The sequence below is a fragment of the Cherax quadricarinatus genome, unplaced genomic scaffold (genome assembly GCF_038502225.1).
Source record: "Cherax quadricarinatus isolate ZL_2023a unplaced genomic scaffold, ASM3850222v1 Contig3739, whole genome shotgun sequence".
Classification (NCBI taxonomy): Eukaryota; Metazoa; Arthropoda; class Malacostraca; order Decapoda; family Parastacidae; genus Cherax; species Cherax quadricarinatus.
Genome location: NW_027198765.1, coordinates 17,501 through 39,848, shown reverse-complemented (window position 1 = coordinate 39,848; position 22,348 = coordinate 17,501). Strand labels below are relative to the sequence as shown.

At 42.4% G+C, this 22,348-nt stretch overlaps 2 protein-coding genes and 1 long non-coding RNA gene across 4 annotated transcripts in view; 1 reads left to right on the top strand and 2 right to left on the bottom strand.

Annotated features, from left to right (window-relative positions):
• Positions 1 to 632: 632 nt before the first annotated feature.
• On the top strand, positions 633 to 1,834 carry LOC138852077 (uncharacterized). The gene is made up of 3 exons (XM_070081707.1): positions 633 to 919; positions 1,169 to 1,314; positions 1,409 to 1,834. Exons 1-3 carry the CDS (start codon positions 889 to 891, stop codon positions 1,832 to 1,834), a joined length of 603 nt encoding a protein of 200 aa, XP_069937808.1. The 5' UTR covers positions 633 to 888.
• A 2,545-nt stretch (positions 1,835 to 4,379) lies between these two features.
• Positions 4,380 to 22,348, bottom strand: part of LOC138852076 (uncharacterized) — a 22,748-nt gene continuing 4,779 nt past the window's right edge. Inside the window, exon 2 of the long non-coding RNA XR_011391554.1 lies at positions 4,380 to 4,794. This is a non-coding gene — a long non-coding RNA (uncharacterized lncRNA). The remainder of the gene's footprint in view (positions 4,795 to 22,348) is intronic.
• Positions 5,469 to 22,348, bottom strand: part of LOC128703129 (uncharacterized) — an 18,138-nt gene continuing 1,258 nt past the window's right edge. The window contains exons 2-5 of one of the 2 annotated variants that reach the window (XM_070081705.1): positions 17,132 to 17,269; positions 12,388 to 12,557; positions 6,344 to 6,453; positions 5,469 to 5,888 (exon numbers count right to left, since the gene is read on the bottom strand). In XM_070081705.1, the coding sequence (XP_069937806.1) occupies positions 5,509 to 5,888; positions 6,344 to 6,453; positions 12,388 to 12,557; positions 17,132 to 17,188 (717 nt within the window). In that variant the 5' untranslated portion in view covers positions 17,189 to 17,269 and the 3' untranslated portion in view covers positions 5,469 to 5,508. The remainder of the gene's footprint in view (positions 5,889 to 6,343; positions 6,454 to 12,387; positions 12,558 to 17,131; positions 17,270 to 22,348) is intronic. The other variant, XM_070081706.1, reaches the window with a different exon arrangement.

Sequence of the window (22,348 nt, the reverse complement as noted above, 5' to 3'; positions counted from 1 at the left end):
AACAGACAGCCAAGTGGAAGACGCTCTCCTGATCGAAAAATCTGGTAACTTGAGAATTGAATTACAGTTCTCTAAGCCCGCCCCTTATAATAAGGTAGTTTTATTATTTGCTCAGACAACTGGTGTTTTATCCATCAACCAGAATAGATCTGTTCATTGTGATGTGCGAGCATAAATAAAAAAAACGAATTGCGCAGAAATAAATAATAGTTTAATTCTGACCCTAGGAAATAAAGTCACATATATTGGCTGTTTCACTATAGACGCTCTACAGCAAATAAGATTAGATGGCTATCCCTCGGACAGGCCCATAGTGCTTGTAAGCAATATTCTTCCTTCGTACAGTTCAAAAGTAATGGGTCATTTTTTTCTCTTCTCTTGGACAAGAAAAATAGTCTATCCTTCTTCGTTGACAGTTACGGGAAAAAAAACAGAGAATTATGGCATAAATTTAAAAAAAAATTTTAAACTAAATAAAATTAAATATTTATATCGTTTATCCGGCAGAACACAAAGTGATTTTTCACTCACTTGCGGTCTATATGTTATGATGTTTATTCATAAAACAAGCCTTGTGGGATTAGAAAGAGCTTTATATTTTTTTTTTTAAATTTCTCGGAAAAATCGCTTTTTATCAATGACAGATTAGTGATAGCATATGCTAGAGAGAATTTTAAAATGTTGCCTCCCTGTGAAATTACATTTTGCCTAAGTAGTCAAGGTTACATTTGTGCTTCCCTCTGTGAGGAAGGTCACCTCTGACGAGAGTATCCCCCAAATACCCCTCCTGGCTGGTAAGGTCCTCTCTGAGCTGTATATAAGAGCCCGCTGAAGCTGTCTTCCCCGCAAAAGATAGAGGCTGACCTCTCCATAGCCTTTACTCTCATCATGGTGAAGGAAGCAGACATTCTCGATTCTGGTAAGCGAGACATTTATTTTGCTAAAACTTCTCTTTGAATATTAACGAAACAAACGAGCGCAAGAGACTTATAATAATTTTTAAAGTTGAGTCTCTTTTTTCAACAGTTTTCACTGGACCAGTCAGAATTTGTAAAGTTTTGATTTTATCGGCTGGTAGATTGGATACTTCTCTTTGAATATTAACGAAACAAACGAGCGCAAGAGACTTATAATAATTTTAAAGTTGAGTCTCCTTTTTCTTCAACAGTTTTCACTGGGCCAGTCAGAATTTGTAAAGTTTTGATTTTATCGGCTGGTAGATTGGAAGGGAAGGAACACGCCGGCATCAAACTCCTAAACCGGTGTCATTGTGATGATAGCAGGAAACGCAAACATAGACTTCCTCAGGAAAGGGTATGTCTTCTATGTTTCCCTCCTTTGGTAGATTAGAGACGAGTCCCACTCCTTTATTTGAAAGTGATAAATATGTTCTCTTTATGACTTACAGCCTGTGGAAGATGGGAACAGTTCATCTGATATAGAGGAGCCTATGAAGAAAGAACCAGATCTCGACAACGATGAAACGCAGAGCCTTCCCTCATGTCAGTCTGATGACCTCGTTGTGGACCTCTCTACGCTTGCTACTGCTCAATCTGATGACTCTGTTGAGGTCACTGCCGCAGCAGGTGCTGAACAAACTGGCGACCTTGAAGCAGACCCTAACAACCAGTCGGAGAAGGAAGGGAAAACGCCCGATGTCAGAGTACAGACTGGAGATGGAGTAAAGGCAGCAGATGGAGTAAAGGCAGCAGATGGAGTAAAGGCGGGAGATGGAGTAAAGGCGGGATATGACGTACCTGAAAAGGAAATCATTTTCGAGCGGGAGGTTATCAATCTTACAGAAAGTGAACAGGAGCTCAGTCATTCAGTCTAACCACTAAAACTTGCACAGTTTCGCCCCTTTGCCGGTGCTAAAAAACTTTGCGCAGCTTTTGCCCTTTTGTATGTGAATTAATAAAAATATTGCCAAACTCTGATTTTTATTTTTTCTTTACATATAACTATATATTACTATCTTCTTTAGTCTAAACAAATATACTATATATATAAACAATATCACACCACTTAAGCCTCTCCCCATCTGAGAGTGGGTAAGAGGAAAATATATGTCAAAGTACCTAGAAGAGCTCTATCAGCACAAAGGACTTCCCTAGATGACCTTTCTCACTGCTTTAAGCCTCCCCACCTGGAAAGATCTAGCAGCCGCGAGAATAAACGGTACCGTAGTACCTGGAAGAACCTTTTTTTGCTGAGGTACAGGCGGACTAGCAACATTCCCTCGGAGACCAGCTGCCCTCCATTACCGCATTCTTTGAACCCAGCAGTATTGTGAAGTAGCAACAGTTGTGTCAATGAGTTGCAGACCGGGGAACTCCCTCGGAGATGGCAAGCTTGTACCCAGTCACCTGAATCCTTTGTACTGCCTCTCCCATCTATCAGGGTGATAGAGTTTGGGGAGTCAGAAGTGATCATTATCTACCTTTTTCTGCTTAGTAATACACAGAAATAAGTCTCTCTATCCCCTTGGGGGATGATTAAACATATTAAACTTGTACCCTGACAGCCCTGAGGTTATGCTGTCCCCCCATTATCACATTCTTTTCCATGGTCATTATCCCGGAATCCGCCACCCAGTCACCTGAATCCTTTGTACTGCTTCTGTTTCTACTTAGTAATACACAGGAATAAGTCTCTCTATCCCCTTGGGGGATGATTAAACATATTAAACTTGTACCCTGACAGCCCTGAGGTTATGCTGACCCCCCATTATCACATTCTTTTCCATGGTCATTATCCTGGAATCCGCCAGTGTTTCTAGATCGACATGAATATACTACTGTATTTTGTCTTACTTGCAGATTTATATTTTGTTGCAATGGAATTATGTATCATGGCAGTATACATCTATTGCCTGAATGAAGTGTATATATTTTGACATTACTGCATGGCACAGTGTTTCCACAACGATGACTTTATATTGTCTGCCGATGAACTGATTCTGTATACTTTGTTTAGTTAATGTATTGTATGTTTTTAAATAAAATATAAAAAAAATAACAGTGATTAATGTTTATGACATTTCTGGATTGTTTTGGTAAGACAATTTGTTAAAATACTTGTAGTGGTTATGACGTAAGAGAAAATAAATTGATTATCGTAAAAATAATAATATGAATAACCTAAACAAGATTAACGTTGACAAATTGTGCTTTAACAAAAATAATCTATGCAGAATTTAGGTCAGTTGAAGAAGGTGGTTTATATACATGACTGTATCACTTGGCGGACTAAGAACTTAATGCATTTTCTGGAAGGGAATTACAAATTAAAAACTATATTCTTTTTATGTAGTTTTTGGTTTCTTGGATAAGTTGAGGCAAACACGTCATGTGTCAAAGAGGAACATATTTATTATTATTATTATAATATATATATATATATATATATATATATATATATATATATATATATATATATATATATATATATATATATATATATATATATATATATATATACAGTACATATATATATATAAATGTATATATTTATATATATATATATATATATATATACATATATTTATTTTATTTATTATCACACTGGCCGACTGACACCAAGGCAGGGTGGCCCGAAAAAGAAAAACTTTCACCATCATTCACTCCATCACTGTCTTGCCAGAAGGGTGCTTTACACTACAGTTTTTAAACTGCAACATTAACACCCCTCCTTCAGAGTGCAGGCACTGTACTTCCCATCTCCAGGACTCAAGTCCGGCCTGCCGGTTTCCCTGAACCCCTTCATAAATGTTACTTTGCTCACACTCCAACAGCACGTCAAGTATTAAAAACCATTTGTCTCCATTCACTCCTATCAAACACGCTCACGCAAGTCCAAGCCCCTCGCACACATATATATATGTTCATATATAATGTTCATAATTTGCAGGGTTCCCGTACGTGGACCCAGGATGTATTGTGGACAGGATTCTGTGGGGACATTACCACACAGTGTCTAATGTAGGACATTATACTTAATTCTCTGGCGTCTGAGATATGACAAATACAGTGAGTGGCCATAGATTTTCATATGTATGGATTTATCGTTTATTCATGAACGATTTTAACTTATATTGGGAAAGTTAATTGTCCTTTTAAGTCCAGTGTGAGACGTTCTGGGGGTCAACGCCCCGCGGCCTGGTCGTCGACCAGGCCTCCCAATGGATTAGAGTCTGATCAACCAAGCTCTTAATGCTGGCTGCACTCATTCCGGCATACGAACCATAGGCCGGCTGATCGGGCGCTGACTTTATCTGTTCATTTCCCTCCTGAAGACAGCCAGAAATCTATACACAAATAACCCGCACATAGGAGAGGGGAGCTTGCGACGACGTTTCGGTCCGACTTGTACCGTTTACAAAGTCACACTAACAGAAAGGAGAGAAAGAGTGAGTACATATAGGCCATCAGACAAGAGAGAGAGCAAGAAATCTATTAGTAATTCTCCTTATGTATTATGAGAGGTTGTTAAATAGTCTTGGGCCCAGGAAGCTTAAAGTGTTTTCTCTTAGTGCACTCATGGCGCCCTTGCTTTACATTAGGAGGCTGTTGCACTGTTCGCCTAGCCTTTTGATATCATAGGCAGTGATTCTGTGTGCAGATTTTGCACCAGTCCCTCTAGGATTTTTAAGGTGTAGATTATAATGTATCTTTCTCGCCTACATTCCAGGGAGTACAAGTCAAGGGATTTCAAACGTTCCCAGTAATTAAAGGCTTTGTCTGAAATAATACGTAGTATTTTTTTTCTGTACATTCTCTAGATATGTGATTTCACCTGCCTTATGCAGTACGGGGATACATATCTCAGATCATTCAGCGACTGATATACATTTAATATCACAAAGTTTCCCTGTGACTTTATGTACAAATTGTGTAAAGTTGGTTGTTTAGGTTAATTAAGAACCACTGTAAGGATTAATTGAACTGTTTCTTGAAGTCTGACTCGCTGAAGTTGCAGCACAGGGAATCCAGTAGTGATATGTGAGTCTAGGTTTACGGCTTTACTTTCAGTATTTAATAAGGTTCACTATGAGAGTTAAGTAATGATCTTTGATGTTCCTCTGTCACTACATGTTCTCTGAGACAATGGTAAGAAAACTAATTACTGAGCACTTAGTGGAGACTTCGGAGTGTACTATATATGTAGCTAGTAGCTCTGTCACGGTTCGAACAGTAGTGTCCCGTATTCTCCCGTGATCAGTGATAGAACATCTCGAACAGATATATCACGTCTTGACCAGTGGAGTCACATTTCGACCAATAGCACCAAGTGTCAACCAGGGGAGTTTGCTCAGACATGTTGGTGCCAGTGAGTCACTCGTTATCACATATATTTTACTATTCTCTCTAATCTCAATGACATCGGGATTAATTCTGCATATTTTCATGTGAGATAATTACCCCATATGAGGCTTTTAATAAAATGATATTTTTTTTGTAAAACCTATAAACGCTGATAAATTTATTCACATATCAAACATACTCAAACTTATTCCAAAAACGACCCCAAAGAATCATCATAAGCGCCAGTGGTGTCTGTACAGAGGTTGTCACAGGTGTCTGTGGTGTTCTCACAGATGAGAGATTGTGTGTTAAAGACTTCGTTTTCGGGGCAAAGAAATAAAGCCACATCAGGAGGGTTGCAGTACAAGTAGCCATGACAGTTGTGTGGATTAGGAATCCTGCCCTCAGTCACGCAGTACACGTCACAGGGGTCACAAAGGTCGTAGCAAACAGTCGGGTCATCGGTACATCCATAATTCTCGAAGTTGAAATACGGAGTAGCAGTCGGACATTCTACTTCCTGAGGACCTGTTTCAAGGCAGATTTCATATTTGCTACAATCCAGTGTTGACGGAATTAACGTGCCTGGAATACACAGAAAATGTATGCAGTTATGATAATGATTATGGAAATAATTAGCTCATATTAATTGCCTATTTATTTATTTTCAAAGAGAACCCGAAATATTGAAAATTTTATTGATATTCAAATTACTGGAGAATTTTGTATAATAATTTAATCTTAAGATATTATTATTATTATTATTATTATTTATTATTATTATTATTATTATTATTATTATTATTATTATCATTATTACTGTTGTTGCTGTTGTTGTTGTTGTTATTATTATTAGATTTATTTATTATTAATATTATTATTATTATTATTATTAAGAATAGCAAGTACCAAAGGAACACTGAAATGTTACCTATTAAAGCGAGAGAGAGAGAGAGAGAGAGAGAGACATACATACAGACAGAGACATAACGAATTAAAAACATATTAGAATGCTTGTAAGATAACGTGACCATCCTGACCTGGAGTCTCACACTGGATGACACACGGGCTGCAGAGACCTTTACAATAGTCGGCAGAAGGATTTATCTTCTCACATTGCCTCACACTATCAGCTGAATTGAAGAAATACCTGAAGAAGACAACTGTGCATCACTCCTGGATATACAGTGTTTTCCCTCATATAAGGCGCACGACAGAAGTATAGAGGTAAATCATTAATTATATTCAAGGGTTAATTACGCTCTTACTTCACACTAAAGTGTAACCAGAAGTCAGCCCTTAACCCTGACCTTGGGCATATAAGGCGCAGGATGATTTTCAAGATTTTTGGTGGTATGTATCACACAGTACAAGACTGGTAGTATGTATCACACAATATAACTTGTAACATGTATCACACATTAAAGACTGGTAGCATGTATCACACAATATAAGACTGGATGGATGTGTCACACAATATAAGGCTTGTAGGATGTATCACACAGTAAAGACTGGTAGGATGTATCACGTAATATAAGGCTGGTAGAGTGTATCACACAGTATAAGACTGGTAGGATGTATCACACAAAATAAGACTGGCAGGATGTATCACACAAAATAAGACTGGCAGGATGTATCACACAATATATGGCTGGAAGGATGTATCACACAGTATAAGACTGGTAGGTAGTATCACGACTGATAGGATGTTTCACACAGGGTAAGATTGGTAGGATGCATCACAGAGGTTAAGACTGGTAGGATGTATCTCACAGGATAAGACTGTTAGGATATATCACGTATTATAAGAGTGGTAGGTAGTATCACACAGTACAAGACTGGTAGGATGTATCACACAGGATAAGATTGGTAGGATGGATCACACAATATAAGACTGGAAGGATGTATCACAGAGGATAAGGCTGGTAGGATGTATCACACAATATAAGACTTGTAGGATGTATCAAACAATACAAGACTGGTAGGATGTATCACACAGTACAAGGCTGGTAGGATGTATCACACAATACAAGACTGGTAGGATGTATCACACAGTAGAAGGCTGGTAGGATGTATCACAAAAGATAAGACTGGTAGGATGTATCACAAAATATAAGACTGGTATTATGCATCACATAATATAAGACTGGTAGGATGCATCACACATGCTAAGACTGGTAGAATGTATCACATAATATAAGACAGGTAGGATGTATCACACAGGGTAAGACTGGTAGAATGTATCACACAGTATAAGACTGGTAGGATGTATCACAGAGGATAAGACTGGTAGGATGTATCACATAATATAAGACTGGTAGGATGTATCACACAATATAAGTCTGGTAGCATGTATCACACAATGTAAGACTGGTAGGATGTATCACACAATATAAGTCTGGTAGGATGTATCACACACAATAAGACTGGTAGGATGTATCACACAATGTAAGACTGGTAGGATGTATCACATAATATGAGACTGGTAGGATATATCGCACAATATAAGTCTGGTAAGATGTATCACACAGAATAAGACTGGTAGGATGTATCACATAATATGAGACTGGAAGGATGTATCACACAATATAAGTCTGGTAAGATGTATCACACAATGCAAGACTGGTATGATGTATCACACAGTAAAGACTGGTAGGATGTATCACACAATATAAGACTGGAAGGATGTATCATACAGGATAAGACTGGTAGGATGTATCACACAATATAAGACTTGTGGGATGTATCACACAGTACAAGGCTGGTAGGATGTATCACACAAGATAAGACTGGTAGGATGTATCACATAATATAAGACGAGTAGGATGTATCACACCGGATGTGACTGGTAGAACGTATCACACAGGGTAAAACTGGTAGAATATATCACACGGGGTAAGACTGGTAGGATGTATCACATAATATAAGACTGGTAGGATGTATCACACAGGGTAAGACTGATAGGATGTGTCATATAATATAAGACTGGTAGGATGTATCACATAATATAAGACTGGTAGGATGTATCACACAGGGTAAGACTGGTAGAATATATCACACAGGGAAAGACTGGTAGGATGTATCACACAATATAAGACTGGTAGATTATATCACACAGGGTAAGACTGGGGGATGTATCACATAATATAAGACTGGTAGAATGTATCACACAGGGTAAGACTGGTAGGATGTATCACACAATATAAGACTGGTAGAATGTATCACACAGGGTAAGACTGGTAGGATGTATCACACAGCATAAGACTGGTAGGATGTATCACACAGTATAAGACTGGTAGGATGTATCACACAATATAAGTCTGGTAAGATGTATCACACAGAATAAGACTGGTAGGATGTATCACACAATATAAGACTGGTAGGATGTATCACACAATATAAATCTGGTAGGATGTATCACACAATATAAGACTGGTAGGATGTATCACACAGTATAAGACTGGTAGGATGTATCACACAGTATAAGACTGGTAGGATGTATCACACAGTATAAGACTGGTAGGATGTATCACACAGTATAAGACTGGTAGGATGTATCACACAGTATAAGACTGGTAGGATGTATCACACAATGTAAGACTGGTAGGATGTATCACACAATATAAGACTGGTAGGATGTATCACACAGTATAAGACTGGTAGGATGTATCACACAGTGTAAGACTGGTAGGATGTATCACACAGTATAATACTGGTAGGATGTATCACACAGTATAGGACTGGTAGGATGTATCACACAGTATAGGACTGGTAGGATGTATCACACAGTGTAAGACTGGTAGGATGTATCACACAGTATAGGACTGGTAGGATGTATCACACAGTATAGGACTGGTAGGATGTATCACACAGTATAGGACTGGTAGGATGTATCACACAGTATAGGACTGGTAGGATGTATCACACAGTATAATGTATCACACAGTGGTAAGATGGTAGGATGTATCACACAGTATAAGACTGGTAGGATGTATCACACAGTATAAGACTGGTAGGATGTATTACACAGTATAGACTGGTAGGATGTATCACACAGTATAAGACTGGTAGGATGTATCACACAGTATAGCTGGTAAGATCACACAGTGGACTAGGATGTATCACACAGTATAAGACACACACAGTAAGGATGACTGGACTAGGATGTATCACACAGTATATACTGGTAGGACTATAGGTAGGATGTATCACACAGTATAGGACTGGTAGGATGTATCACACAGTGTAAGACTAGTAGGATGTATCACACAGTGTATAGGAGACACACAGTGTAAGTAGGATGTATCACACAGTGTAAGACTGGTAGGATGTATCACACAGTATAAGACTGGTAGAATGTATCACACAGGGTAAGACTAACCTAACCTAACCTAACCTAACCTAACCTAACCTAACCTAACCTAACCTAACCTAACCTAACCTAACCTAACCTAACCTAACCTAACCTAACCTAACCTAACCTAACCTAACCTAACCTAACCTAACCTAACCTAACCTAACCTAACCTAACCTAACCTAACCTAACCTAACCTAACCTAACCTAACCTAACCTAACCTAACCTAACCTAACCTAACCTAACCTAACCTAACCTAACCTAACCTAACCTAACCTAACCTAACCTAACCTAACCTAACCTAACCTAACCTAACCTAACCTAACCTAACCTAACCTAACCTAACCTAACCTAACCTAACCTAACCTAACCTAACCTAACCTAACCTAACCTAACCTAACCTAACCTAACCTAACCTAACCTAACCTAACCTAACCTAACCTAACCTAACCTAACCTAACCTAACCTAACCTAACCTAACCTAACCTAACCTAACCTAACCTAACCTAACCTAACCTAACCTAACCTAACCTAACCTAACCTAACCTAACCTAACCTAACCTAACCTAACCTAACCTAACCTAACCTAACCTAACCTAACCTAACCTAACCTAACCTAACCTAACCTAACCTAACCTAACCTAACCTAACCTAACCTAACCTAACCTAACCTAACCTAACCTAACCTAACCTAACCTAACCTAACCTAACCTAACCTAACCTAACCTAACCTAACCTAACCTAACCTAACCTAACCTAACCTAACCTAACCTAACCTAAGCTAACCTAACCTAACCTAACCTAACCTAACCTAACCTATACTAACCTAACCTAACCTAACCTAACCTAACCTAACCTAACCTAACCTAACCTAACCTAACCTAACCTAACCTAACCTAACCTAACCTAACCTAACCTAACCTAACCTAACCTAACCTAACCTAACCTAACCTAACCTAACCTAACCTAACCTAACCTAACCTAACCTAACCTAACCTAACCTAACCTAACCTAACCTAACCTAACCTAACCTAACCTAACCTAACCTAACCTAACCTAACCTAACCTAACCTAACCTAACCTAACCTAACCTAACCTAACCTAACCTAACCTAACCTAACCTAACCTAACCTAACCTAACCTAACCTAACCTAACCTAACCTAACCTAACCTAACCTAACCTAACCTAACCTAACCTAACCTAACCTAACCTAACCTAACCTAACCTAACCTAACCTAACCTAACCTAACCTAACCTAACCTAACCTAACCTAACCTAACCTAACCTAACCTAACCTAACCTAACCTAACCTAACCTAACCTAACCTAACCTAACCTAACCTAACCTAACCTAACCTAACCTAACCTAACCTAACCTAACCTAACCTAACCTAACCTAACCTAACCTAACCTAACCTAACCTAACCTAACCTAACCTAACCTAACCTAACCTAACCTAACCTAACCTAACCTAACCTAACCTAACCTAACCTAACCTAACCTAACCTAACCTAACCTAACCTAACCTAACCTAACCTAACCTAACCTAACCTAACCTAACCTAACCTAACCTAACCTAACCTAACCTAACCTAACCTAACCTAACCTAACCTAACCTAACCTAACCTAACCTAACCTAACCTAACCTAACCTAACCTAACCTAACCTAACCTAACCTAACCTAACCTAACCTAACCTAACCTAACCTAACCTAACCTAACCTAACCTAACCTAACCTAACCTAACCTAACCTAACCTAACCTAACCTAACCTAACCTAACCTAACCTAACCTAACCTAACCTAACCTAACCTAACCTAACCTAACCTAACCTAACCTAACCTAACCTAATCTAACTAACCTAACCTAACCTAACCTAACCTAACCTAACCTAACCTAACCTAACCTAACCTAACCTAACCTAACCTAACCTAACCTAACCTAACCTAACCTAACCTAACCTAACCTAACCTAACCTAACCTAACCTAACCTAACCTAACCTAACCTAACCTAACCTAACCTAACCTAACCTAACCTAACCTAACCTAACCTAACCTAACCTAACCTAACCTAACCTAACCTAACCTAACCTAACCTAACCTAACCTAACCTAACCTAACCTAACCTAACCTAACCTAACCTAACCAATCCATCAACCTTGAAGTAGTTATGAGGTGGTCAGACACTTTCCACTGCAGCTTCTCTCTCCATAACCAGCCACCTCTGTGTTCGACTGAAGAAGCCTACTGTGTAGACGAGAAGTTTCGGAATAAAGATACTAAACTATAGTACACGTGTCTTACTTATCTCCTTGTTGGTATTGAATACCATAATTATGTTGATACACACCTGTGTATGTAACATTATCACAAGTAAGTAATATCTTAGTAGTCAGTTTAATCACTTTGAAAAGGAACTATAATCTATATGGCATTGTGATTTAAAAAAAAATATTGAATGATTGATAACTGAATGATCTAAGTGTTGCAGTATACCTGTCGTGATATACAACGAGAGATTAAAATGCAACGAATGTTAGTTATGTGTACCATTTTTATAACTATATACATTGAGGGGATATATACCTAGTTGAGTAAATACAATTCTGATATTTTATTTTGTTCATGAGAAACTGTAAACCCGTTAGGGTCATATAGCACTCTACTATCATGCTGACCAGCGCGTAATCCTACATATATTAACACATAGAAAAGTATAATTGGACTCACCCTTCTTCGCACTGGAGGGGTAAGACAGACGGCTCTATGGGGAGGACACCGTCTCCATCTGGGTCGCTACAGACATAATACTGAAGACAATTGGTTGGGTCTTTAACCAGGTCTCCCTCTTTCCTGCCTGTGCAGTCAGGTACACACAGCTGTGATGATGCCCGGACTGCCTGGGAAAACAGGGAACGAGACACATGTATACTTGGAAGGTGGAGGTAGACACAAAAACACATCACCCACACTCACATAGAATGCTGCAGGCAGTAGTGTTGGGACAAGAAAGGTTGAGTGAGGGGCAGCGAGCAATGAGTCAGTGCTGCAGGCAGCAGTGTTTTGCCACAGTTTATACAAAAATGCCATTAACAACAGGTCTAGGTTGTTACCAGTAAAAAAAGAAGTGTGAATATCTACTAATTTCAGAAGAGTGGAGCAGCAGCCTAACATGACATAAACAGTGACTTTCATATACATGGGCAGTGTTGAGTGTACCTGTGGGTACATTCTCTCCTTTTCTCTCTCTCTCTCTCCAACACACGCGCGCGCACACGCAACACACACACACACACACACACACACACACACACACATACATAAACACGAGGAGCAGGCAGAACTACAAAGGGATCTGACAGGCTGCAGATCTGGTCCAACAACTGGCTCCTATAGTTCAACCCCCTCCAAGTGCAAAGTCAAGAAGACTGGGGAAGGGCAAAGAAGACCGCAGACGCAGCACAGTCTAGGGGGCCAAAGACTACAAACCTCACTCAAGAAGAAGGACCTTGGGGTGAGTATAACACCAGGCACATCTCCTGAGGCGCACATCAACCAAATAATTGCTACAGCTTATGGGCGCCTAGCAAACCTAAGAACAGCATTCTGACAGCTTAAGGAATCTTTCAGGACCCTGTACACTGTGTATAATATACCCATATTGGAGTATGCAGCACCAGTTTGAAACCCACACCTAGCCAAGCATGTAAGGACGCTAGAGAAAGTGCAATGATTTGCAACTAGACTGATCCCGGAGCTAAGGTATGCCCTACGAGGAGAGGTTAAGGGAAATCAATCTGACGACACTGGAGGATAGGAAAGGTAGGGGAGTTAGGGTAACGACATACAAAATCTGAGAGGAATCGACTAGGTGGACAGAGATAGGATGTTCCAGAGATGGGACATAGCAACAAGGGGTCATTGTTGGAAGTTGAAGATTCAGATGAATCACAGGAATCTTAGGAAGGATTTCTTCAGTGACAGAGTTGTCAGAAAGTGGAATAGTTTAGGAAGTGATGTAGTGGAGGCAGGATCAATACATAGCTTTAAGAAGAGGTATAATAAAGCTCATGGGGCGGGAAGAATGACCTAGTAGTGGCCATCGAATAGGAGGGGCAAGGAGCTGTGACTCGACCCCTGCAACCACAATTAGGTGAGAACTTGGTGAGTACACACACACACACACACACACAGTATGATTTAATTTCACTGTCCCAGTTATTTCTTATTCTTATTTTATTATTTTATACAAAGTACTGACAGGATGAGTAGTGTAGAGTTAGTGAGAGGTGATGGTGTACTTACCAGTGACCTCGCATTTCCTCCTCTCATATCAGTCGACTCACCTCTCCTGCGTACTCTCTACCTTTTCTTTTGTTACTCCCTTATCCCTTATTATTACCTGAATTGTCCCCCTCTTATATGACAGCTCACACACAGACACCCACACACGTGTAGGACCAGGAGCTGTGAATCGACCTCTGCAACCACAACTAGGTGAGTACACACACACACACACCAAGCCAGTGAGATAAGAGATGAAGATAGATGAGGTAGTGAATAATAACACAATCACAAGATGAGAGGAATATCGATAGATCAGTTAGTGAATAATAAAACAATCATAAAGTGAGAGGAAAGAAAAGGGAAAAAAATCGAAGGGAAAATATCCAGTTTTCTTTGGACTCCGGTGAATAGAACAATTAAAGAGAAGAAGAAAGTGAAGGGGAACCAGAGCCAGGAGTGCTGTCACAACGAGAATCATCGTGCAGCCACAACACAGCAGGGATCCTAGATGACACCCCTGCCAGGCGTGATATACAAATGATCTTTTTGTGGTTGCATGTTGAATTATCAGTGTTGACACCAATGTTTGGCCTTGCATCAGTAGTAGCTGTGGGTCACAAACCCCCTACTCTGGAGAGCTAATATCATACATACATCACTTAAGAGGGAAGAAGAGCTAGTAGGAGAGTTTGGGTTACCACATGTAGGCCGACAAGTGATAAGATAAGATAAGATTTCGTTCGGATTTTTAACCCCGGAGGGTTAGCCACCCAGGATAACCCAAGAAAGTCAGTGCGTCATCGAGGTCTGTCTAACTTATTTCCATTGGGGTCCTTAATCTTGTCCCCCATGATGCGACCCACACCAGTCGACTAACACCCAGGTACCTATTTGCTGCTAGGTGAACAGGACAACAGGTGTAAGGAAACGTGTCGAAATGTTTCCTCCCGCCGGGAATCGAACCCGGGCCCTCCGAGTGTGAAGCGGAAGCTTTAGCCACCAGGCCACCGGGCCACATGTAGGCCGACACGTGCACAGGTGCTTAGGCATACATAACTGACAGTAAAACAAACATACAGCCCACTGACCATCAGTCTTCCTCCTCCTCCACCTATTCCTCCTCCCCCTCTTCCTCTTCCTCCTATTTCTTCTCTCCCTCCTCCTCCTCGTTCTCCTCCTCCACCTATTTCTCCTTTCCCTCCTCCTCCTTCTCTTCCTCTTCCATCTTCTACTTCTCATCCTCTTCTGTTCTTCCTCTTCCTCCACCTCCACCTATTCCTCCTCTCCCTCTTCTTCCTCCTCCTCATCTTTCTCCTCTTCCCCCATCCTCTTCCTTTTCCCTCTACTCCCCTAGCCTTCCCGTTCTCGCTTTTGCTTCCTCCCTCCTTTCACTTTAACTAGACAGCACCAACCCAATCATTTCCCTACACTTCCCTGCACTCTCCTCTCTCTCTCTCTCTCTCTCTCTCTCTCTCTCTCTCTCTCTCTCTCTCTCTCTCTCTCTCTCTCTCTCTCTCTCTCTCTCTCTCTCAGTCTCTCTCTCTCTCCCTCTTTCTCCTATCCCTTTTCCTCTCCCTCCCTCCCCCAATTCCCCTCTCTTTTCCTTCCTCCCTCCCTTTCACCCTTTCTCTCCCTCTAGCCCCTTTCTACTCTTTCTCCAACCCCCATCACTTTCCCTACATCCCTCCCTCTACCCCATATCTCTCCCCCACACACACACTCCCCCCCCACACACACTCCCCCACACACACACATGCACACAAGCAGCACACACCCACATTACAACACCTAACCTGTCTGATTGTGTGTCTCTTCCTCTGCCCTCCCTTCCCTATTTCTCTCCACCTCTCAATCTCTGTCCCCATCTCTCTCCCCCTTACAATCCCCCTCCACACATATAAGCAATACAAACACAAACATACACACACACACACACACACACACACACACACACACACACACACACACACACACACACACACACACAAACACACACACACACACACACACACACACACACACACACACACACACACACACACACACACACACATTACAACATCGAAAAAAAAATGGTGGCTCGGAAAAGAAGTCGAAGGCTCGGGATCAGAGTAAAATGGCTCTGGTAGAGAAAAATGAATGGAAGAACAATATAAGAGGATGGATCAAGAGTGGGAGAGCAAAGTAGGTGAGCTTTCTGTGAAAATGGAGAGGAGGATGGAGGCAGAGAAAAAGAAATGGGAGTCATAAGCCGGAGGTGCATAAGCCAGGATAAGGGTCCTAGAATATGAGGTAAATAGGCTGAAGTGAGTTACAGGGATATTGCCCAGAGGAGACAGCATCTGAAGCAGGTATACCCGTAATGAATGAGGAGGCAACGGAAATGAGGGAGACATGACCTACACTAAGACCCTATCAGACCACCAAGCAGGGCCCAGTAATGAAGGGAGAGCAGCAGTTGGAAGCAAGGATAGCAGTAAGAGAGAGAGGGGAAAGGTGGAGAGGGGGAAAGGTCCCATGTAGAGGCACGATCATGCCTCCAAAAGCTACAGGAAAAAATAAGGGAAACAATGGCTATGTACAAATGGGAAAGGCAATTGCAGGAGGAGAGGGAGAGGTCAATGTTTATTTACAGGCTTCGGGAGAGTGAGGAGAGGACGCACAATGAAAGATGGATGGAAGAAAAAATGGAGATTAAAAACATCATCAGAGAAACAGGTGAGCAGGGCGTGATTGAGATAGTAAATTTTCAGAGAATAGAGATGTACTTGAAGAGCAGAAATCATCCAAGATGATTTGATATGTGACATCAATATGGAAGGAAGCTGAAGAGAAGTTTGTACCCAAGGGTAAAAGAAATAACAAGAAAAGCCAGGGTAAGCTCTTGGCTCACCCAGAGGTGAAGAGAGGGCAAAACCAAGTGTGCTTGAGAATGGAAGAAGTATATAAGGCAAAGGACCCAGGAGAATAAGGAGAGAAGTCGTAGAGCCAGAAATGAATAAGCACAGTTAAGAAGGGAGGCATTGCAACGAAAGCTGTTGTACAGCCACATCAGGGGGGAAAACAACACTCAAGGACCAGGTAATCAGACTTAGGAAGGATGGAGGAGAGATCATGACTGCGAAGTATGTGAGGAGCTCAACATGAAATTCAGAGAAGTGTTCATAGCGTTGGACACAATACATACAACTGAGGAAGAAGTGAAGAGGCTGCTAAGCGATGGGACTGGATAACATCTCTCCATGGGTCCTGAGAGAGGGTGCAGAGGTGCTATGTATACCCTTAACAACAATTTTCAACACATCTATCGAAACAGGGCGACTACCTGAGGTATGGAAGACAGTAAATGTAGTCCCAATATTTAAAAAAGAAGACAGACATGAAGCATTAAACTACAGACCAATGTCACTGATATGTATAGTATGCAGTCATGGAGAAGACTATGAGAAGAGTGGTGGAGCACCTAAAAAGGAATGAGGTTATTAATGACAGCCAGCACGGTTTCAGTGATGGGAAATTCTGTGTCACAAACCTACTGGAGTTTTATGGCAGGGTGACAGCAGTAAGACAAGAAAGAGAGGGGTGGGTAGACTGTATTTTTTTTTGTACTGTAAGAAGGCGTTTGGCACAGTTCCACACAAGAGATAAGTGCAAAAGCTGGAGGACCAGGCATAGATAACAGGGAAGGCAATGCAATGGATCAGGAAATATCTGTCAGGAAGACTGCAGCGAGTAATGGTACGTGGCGAGGTGTCAGAGTGGACGCTTGTGACGAGTGGGTTTTCACAGGGGTGAACTAGGACCGGTGCTGTTTCTGGTATTTGTGAACATGATGGAAGAAATAGACTCCGAAGTGCCCCTGTTTGCCGATGATGTGAAGTTGATGAGAAGAATCCAATCGGACGTGGACCTGGCAGAACTACAAAGGGATCTGGTATAGCCACTGGATCCTGGAGTTCAACCCCACCAAGTGCAAAGTCATGAACATTGGAGAATGGCAAAGACGCAGACGGAGTACAGTCTAGGGGGCCAAAGACTACAAACCTCACTTGGTGTGAGCATAATAACACCAGGAACATCTCCTGAGGTAAATCGATCTGACGACACTGGAGAATAGGAGAGGTAGACGGGACACGATAACGACCTACTGAGAGGAATCAACAAGGTGGACAGAGACAGGATGTTCCAGAGATGGGACACAACAACAAGCGGTCACAGTTGGAAGTTGAAGACTCAGATGAATCACAGGGGTGTTAGGAAGTATTTCTTCAGCCATAGAGTGAGGTAATGGAAAGTGAGGTAGTGGAGGCAGGTAGAATATATAGCTTTAAGAAGTGCTATGAGAAAGTTCATGGACCAGGGAGAGTGTGGACGTAGTGATGACCAACACAGTTCCTCACAAGAGGTTACTGCAAAAGCTAGAGGACCAGGCACACATAACAGGAAAGGCACTGCAATGGATCAGAGAATATCTGACAGGGAGGCAACAACGAGTCATGGTACGCGACGAGGTGTCAGAGTGGGCGCCTGTGACAAGCGGGGTTCCACAGGGGTCAGTCCTAGGACCTGTGCTGTTCTTGGTATACGTGAACGACATAACGGAAGGGATAGACTCAGAAGTGTCCTTGTTTGCAGACGATGTGAAGTTAATGAGAAGAATCGAATCGGACGAGGATCAGGCAGGACTACAAAGAGATCTGGACAGGCTACAAGCCTGGTCCAGCAACTGGCTCCTTGAATTTAACCCTGCCAAATGCAAAGTCATGAAGATTGGGGAAGGGCAAAGAAGACCGCAGACACAATATAGTTTAGATGGCCAAAGACTGCAAACCTCACTCAAGGAAAAAGATCTGGGGGTGAGTATAACACCGAGCATATCTCCTGAGGCGCACATCAATCAGATAACTGCTGCAGCATACGGGCGCCTGGCAAACCTACGGATAGCGTTCCGATACCTCAGTAAGGATTCGTTTAAGACTCTGTACACCATCTACGTCAGGCCCATACTGGAGTATGCAGCACCAGTTTGGAATCCACACCTAGTCAAGCACGTCAAGAAATTAGAGAAAGTGCAAAGGTTTGCAACAAGACTAGTCCCAGAGCTACGGGGATTGTCCTATGAAGAAAGGTTGAGGGAAATCGGCCTGACGACACTGGAGGCCAGGAGGGTCAGGGGAGACATGATAACGACATATAAAATACTGCGCGGAATAGACGAGGTGGACAAAGACGGGATGTTCCAGAGATGGGACACAGACACAAGAGGTCACAATTGGAAGTTGAAGACTCAGATGAATCAAAGGGATGTTAGGAAGTATTTCTTCAGTCATAGAGTAGTCAGGCCATGGAATAGCCTAGAAAGTGATGTGGTGGAGGCAGGAACCATACATAGTTTTAAGGCGAGGTATGATAGAGCTCATGGGGCAGGGAGAGAGAGGACCTAGTAGCAATCAGCGAAGAGGCGGGGCCAGGAGCTAAGACTCGACCCCTGCAACCACAAGTAGGTGAGTACAAATAGGTGAGTACACACACACACACACACACATGTATAGTATGCAAAATCATGGAGAAGATTATCAGGAGAAGAGTGGTGGAACACCTAGAAACAAAAACTGGAGGACCAAGCAGGGATAACAGGGAAGGCACTACAATGGATCAGGGAATACTTGTCAGGAAGACAGCAGCGAGTCATGGTACGTGGCGAGGTGTCAGAGTGGGCACCTGTGACCAGCGGGGTCCCGCAGGGGTCAGTCCTAGGACCAGTGCTGTTTCTGGTATTTGTGAACGACATGACGGAAGGAATAGACTCTGAGGTGTCCCTGTTTGCAGATGACGTGAAGTTGATGAGAAGAATTCACTCGATCGAAGACCAGGCAGAACTACAAAGGGATCTGGACAGGCTGCAGACCTGGTCCAGCAATTGGCTCCTGGAGTTCAATCCCACCAAGTGCAAAGTCATGAAGATTGGGGAAGGGCAAAGAAGGCCGCAGACGGAGTACAGTCTAGGGGGTCAGAGACTACAAACCTCACTCAAGGAAAAAGATCTTGGGGTGAGTATAACACCAGGCACATCTCCTGAAGCGCACATCAACCAAATAACTGCTGCAGCATATGGGCGCCTAGCAAACCTCAGAACAGCATTCCGACATCTTAATAAGGAATCATTCAGGACCCTGTACACCGTGTACGTTAGGCCCATATTGGAGTATGCGGCACCAGTTTGGAACCCACACCTAGCCAAGCACGTGAAGAAACTAGAGAAAGTGCAAAGGTTTGCAACAAGACTAGTCCCAGAGCTAAGAGGTATGTCCTACGAGGAGAGGTTAAGGGAAATCAACCTGACGACACTGGAGGACAGGAGAGATAGGGGGGACATGATAACGACATACAAAATACTGAGAGGAATTGACAAGGTGGACAAAGACAGGATGTTCCAGAGATTGGACACAGTAACAAGGGGACACAGTTGGAAGCTGAAGACACAGATGAATCACAGGGATGTTAGGAAGTATTTCTTCAGCCACAGAGTAGTCAGTAAGTGGAATAGTTTGGGAAGCGATGTAGTGGAGGCAGGATCCATACATAGCTTTAAGCAGAGGTATGATAAAGCTCACGGCTCAGGGAGAGTGACCTAGTAGCGATCAGTGAAGAGGCGGGGCCAGGAGCTCGGACTCGACCCCCGCAACCTCAACTAGGTGAGTACAAAACCATACCCCCGGCCGGGATTGAACCCGCGGTCATAGAGTCTCAAAACTCCAGCCCGTCGCGTTAGCCACTAGACCAGCTAGCCACAATAAGATTCATCCAACTAGGTATATTTCTACACCATAGGAAGGTTAGCACAGGCACCTCTGTGACCACAAATGCAAGTTTTTACAGACGAATCTCCAGCTAGCGTGGCCGTGACGAACTCTAGCTCAAGTCCCTTCACTGCCGTCAACATGACTCAAGAAATCGTAATGACACGATTGCAAACAAACCATACCCCCGGCCGGGATTGAACCCGCGGTCATAGAGTCTCAAAACTCCAGCCCGTCGCGTTAGCGTTAGCAATTGTGTCATTACGATTTCTTGAGTCATGTTGACGGCAGTGAAGGGACTTGAGCTAGAGTTCGTCACGGCCACGCTAGCTGGAGATTCGTCTGTAAAAACTTGCATTTGTGGTCACAGAGGTGCCTGTGCTAACCTTCCTATGGTGTAGAAATATACCTAGTTGGATGAATCTTATTGTGGCTAGCTGGTCTAGTGGCTAACGCGACGGGCTGGAGTTTTGAGACTATGACCGCGGGTTCAATCCCGGCCGGGGGTATGGTTTGTTTGCAATCGTGTCATTACGATTTCTTGAGTCTAGTGAGGCTCAAGTTAGAGTATGTAGGAAAGAGGGAGATTATTTCCCAGTAAAAGTAGGCCTTAGACAAGGATGTGTGATGTCACCGTGGTTGTTTAATATATTTATAGATGGGGTTGTAAGAGAAGTAAATGCGAGGGTCTTGGCAAGAGGCGTGGAGTTAAAAGATAAAGAATCACACATAAAGTGGGAGTTGTCACAGTTGCTCTTTGCTGATGACACTGTGCTCTTGGGAGATTCTGAAGAGAAGTTGCAGAGATTGGTGGATGAATTTGGTAGGGTATGCAAAAGAAGAAAATTAAAAGTGAATACAGGAAAGAGTAAGGTTATGAGGATAACAAAAAGATTAGGTGATGAAAGATTGGATATCAGATTGGAGGGAGAGAGTATGGAGGAGGTGAATGTATTCAGATATTTGGGAGTGGACGTGTCAGCGGATGGGTCTATGAAAGATGAGGTGAATCATAGAATTGATGAGGGGAAAAGGGTGAGTGGTGCACTTAGGAGTCTGTGGAGACAAAGAACTTTGTCCTTGGAGGCAAAGAGGGGAATGTATGAGAGTATAGTTTTACCAACGCTCTTATATGGGTGTGAAGCATGGGTGATGAATGTTGCAGCGAGGAGAAGGCTGGAGGCAGTGGAGATGTCATGTCTGAGGGCAATGTGTGGTGTGAATATAATGCAGAGAATTCGTAGTTTGGAAGTTAGGAGGAGGTGCGGGATTACCAAAACTGTTGTCCAGAGGGCTGAGGAAGGGTTGTTGAGGTGGTTCGGACATGTAGAGAGAATGGAGCGAAACAGAATGACTTCAAGAGTGTATCAGTCTGTAGTGGAAGGAAGGCGGGGTAGGGGTCGGCCTAGGAAAGGTTGGAGGGAGGGGGTAAAGGAGGTTTTGTGTGCGAGGGGCTTGGACTTCCAGCAGGCATGCGTGAGCGTGTTTGATAGGAGTGAATGGAGACAAATGGTTTTTAATACTTGACGTGCTGTTGGAGTGTGAGCAAAGTAACATTTATGAAGGGATTCAGGGAAACCGGCAGGCCGGACTTGAGTCCTGGA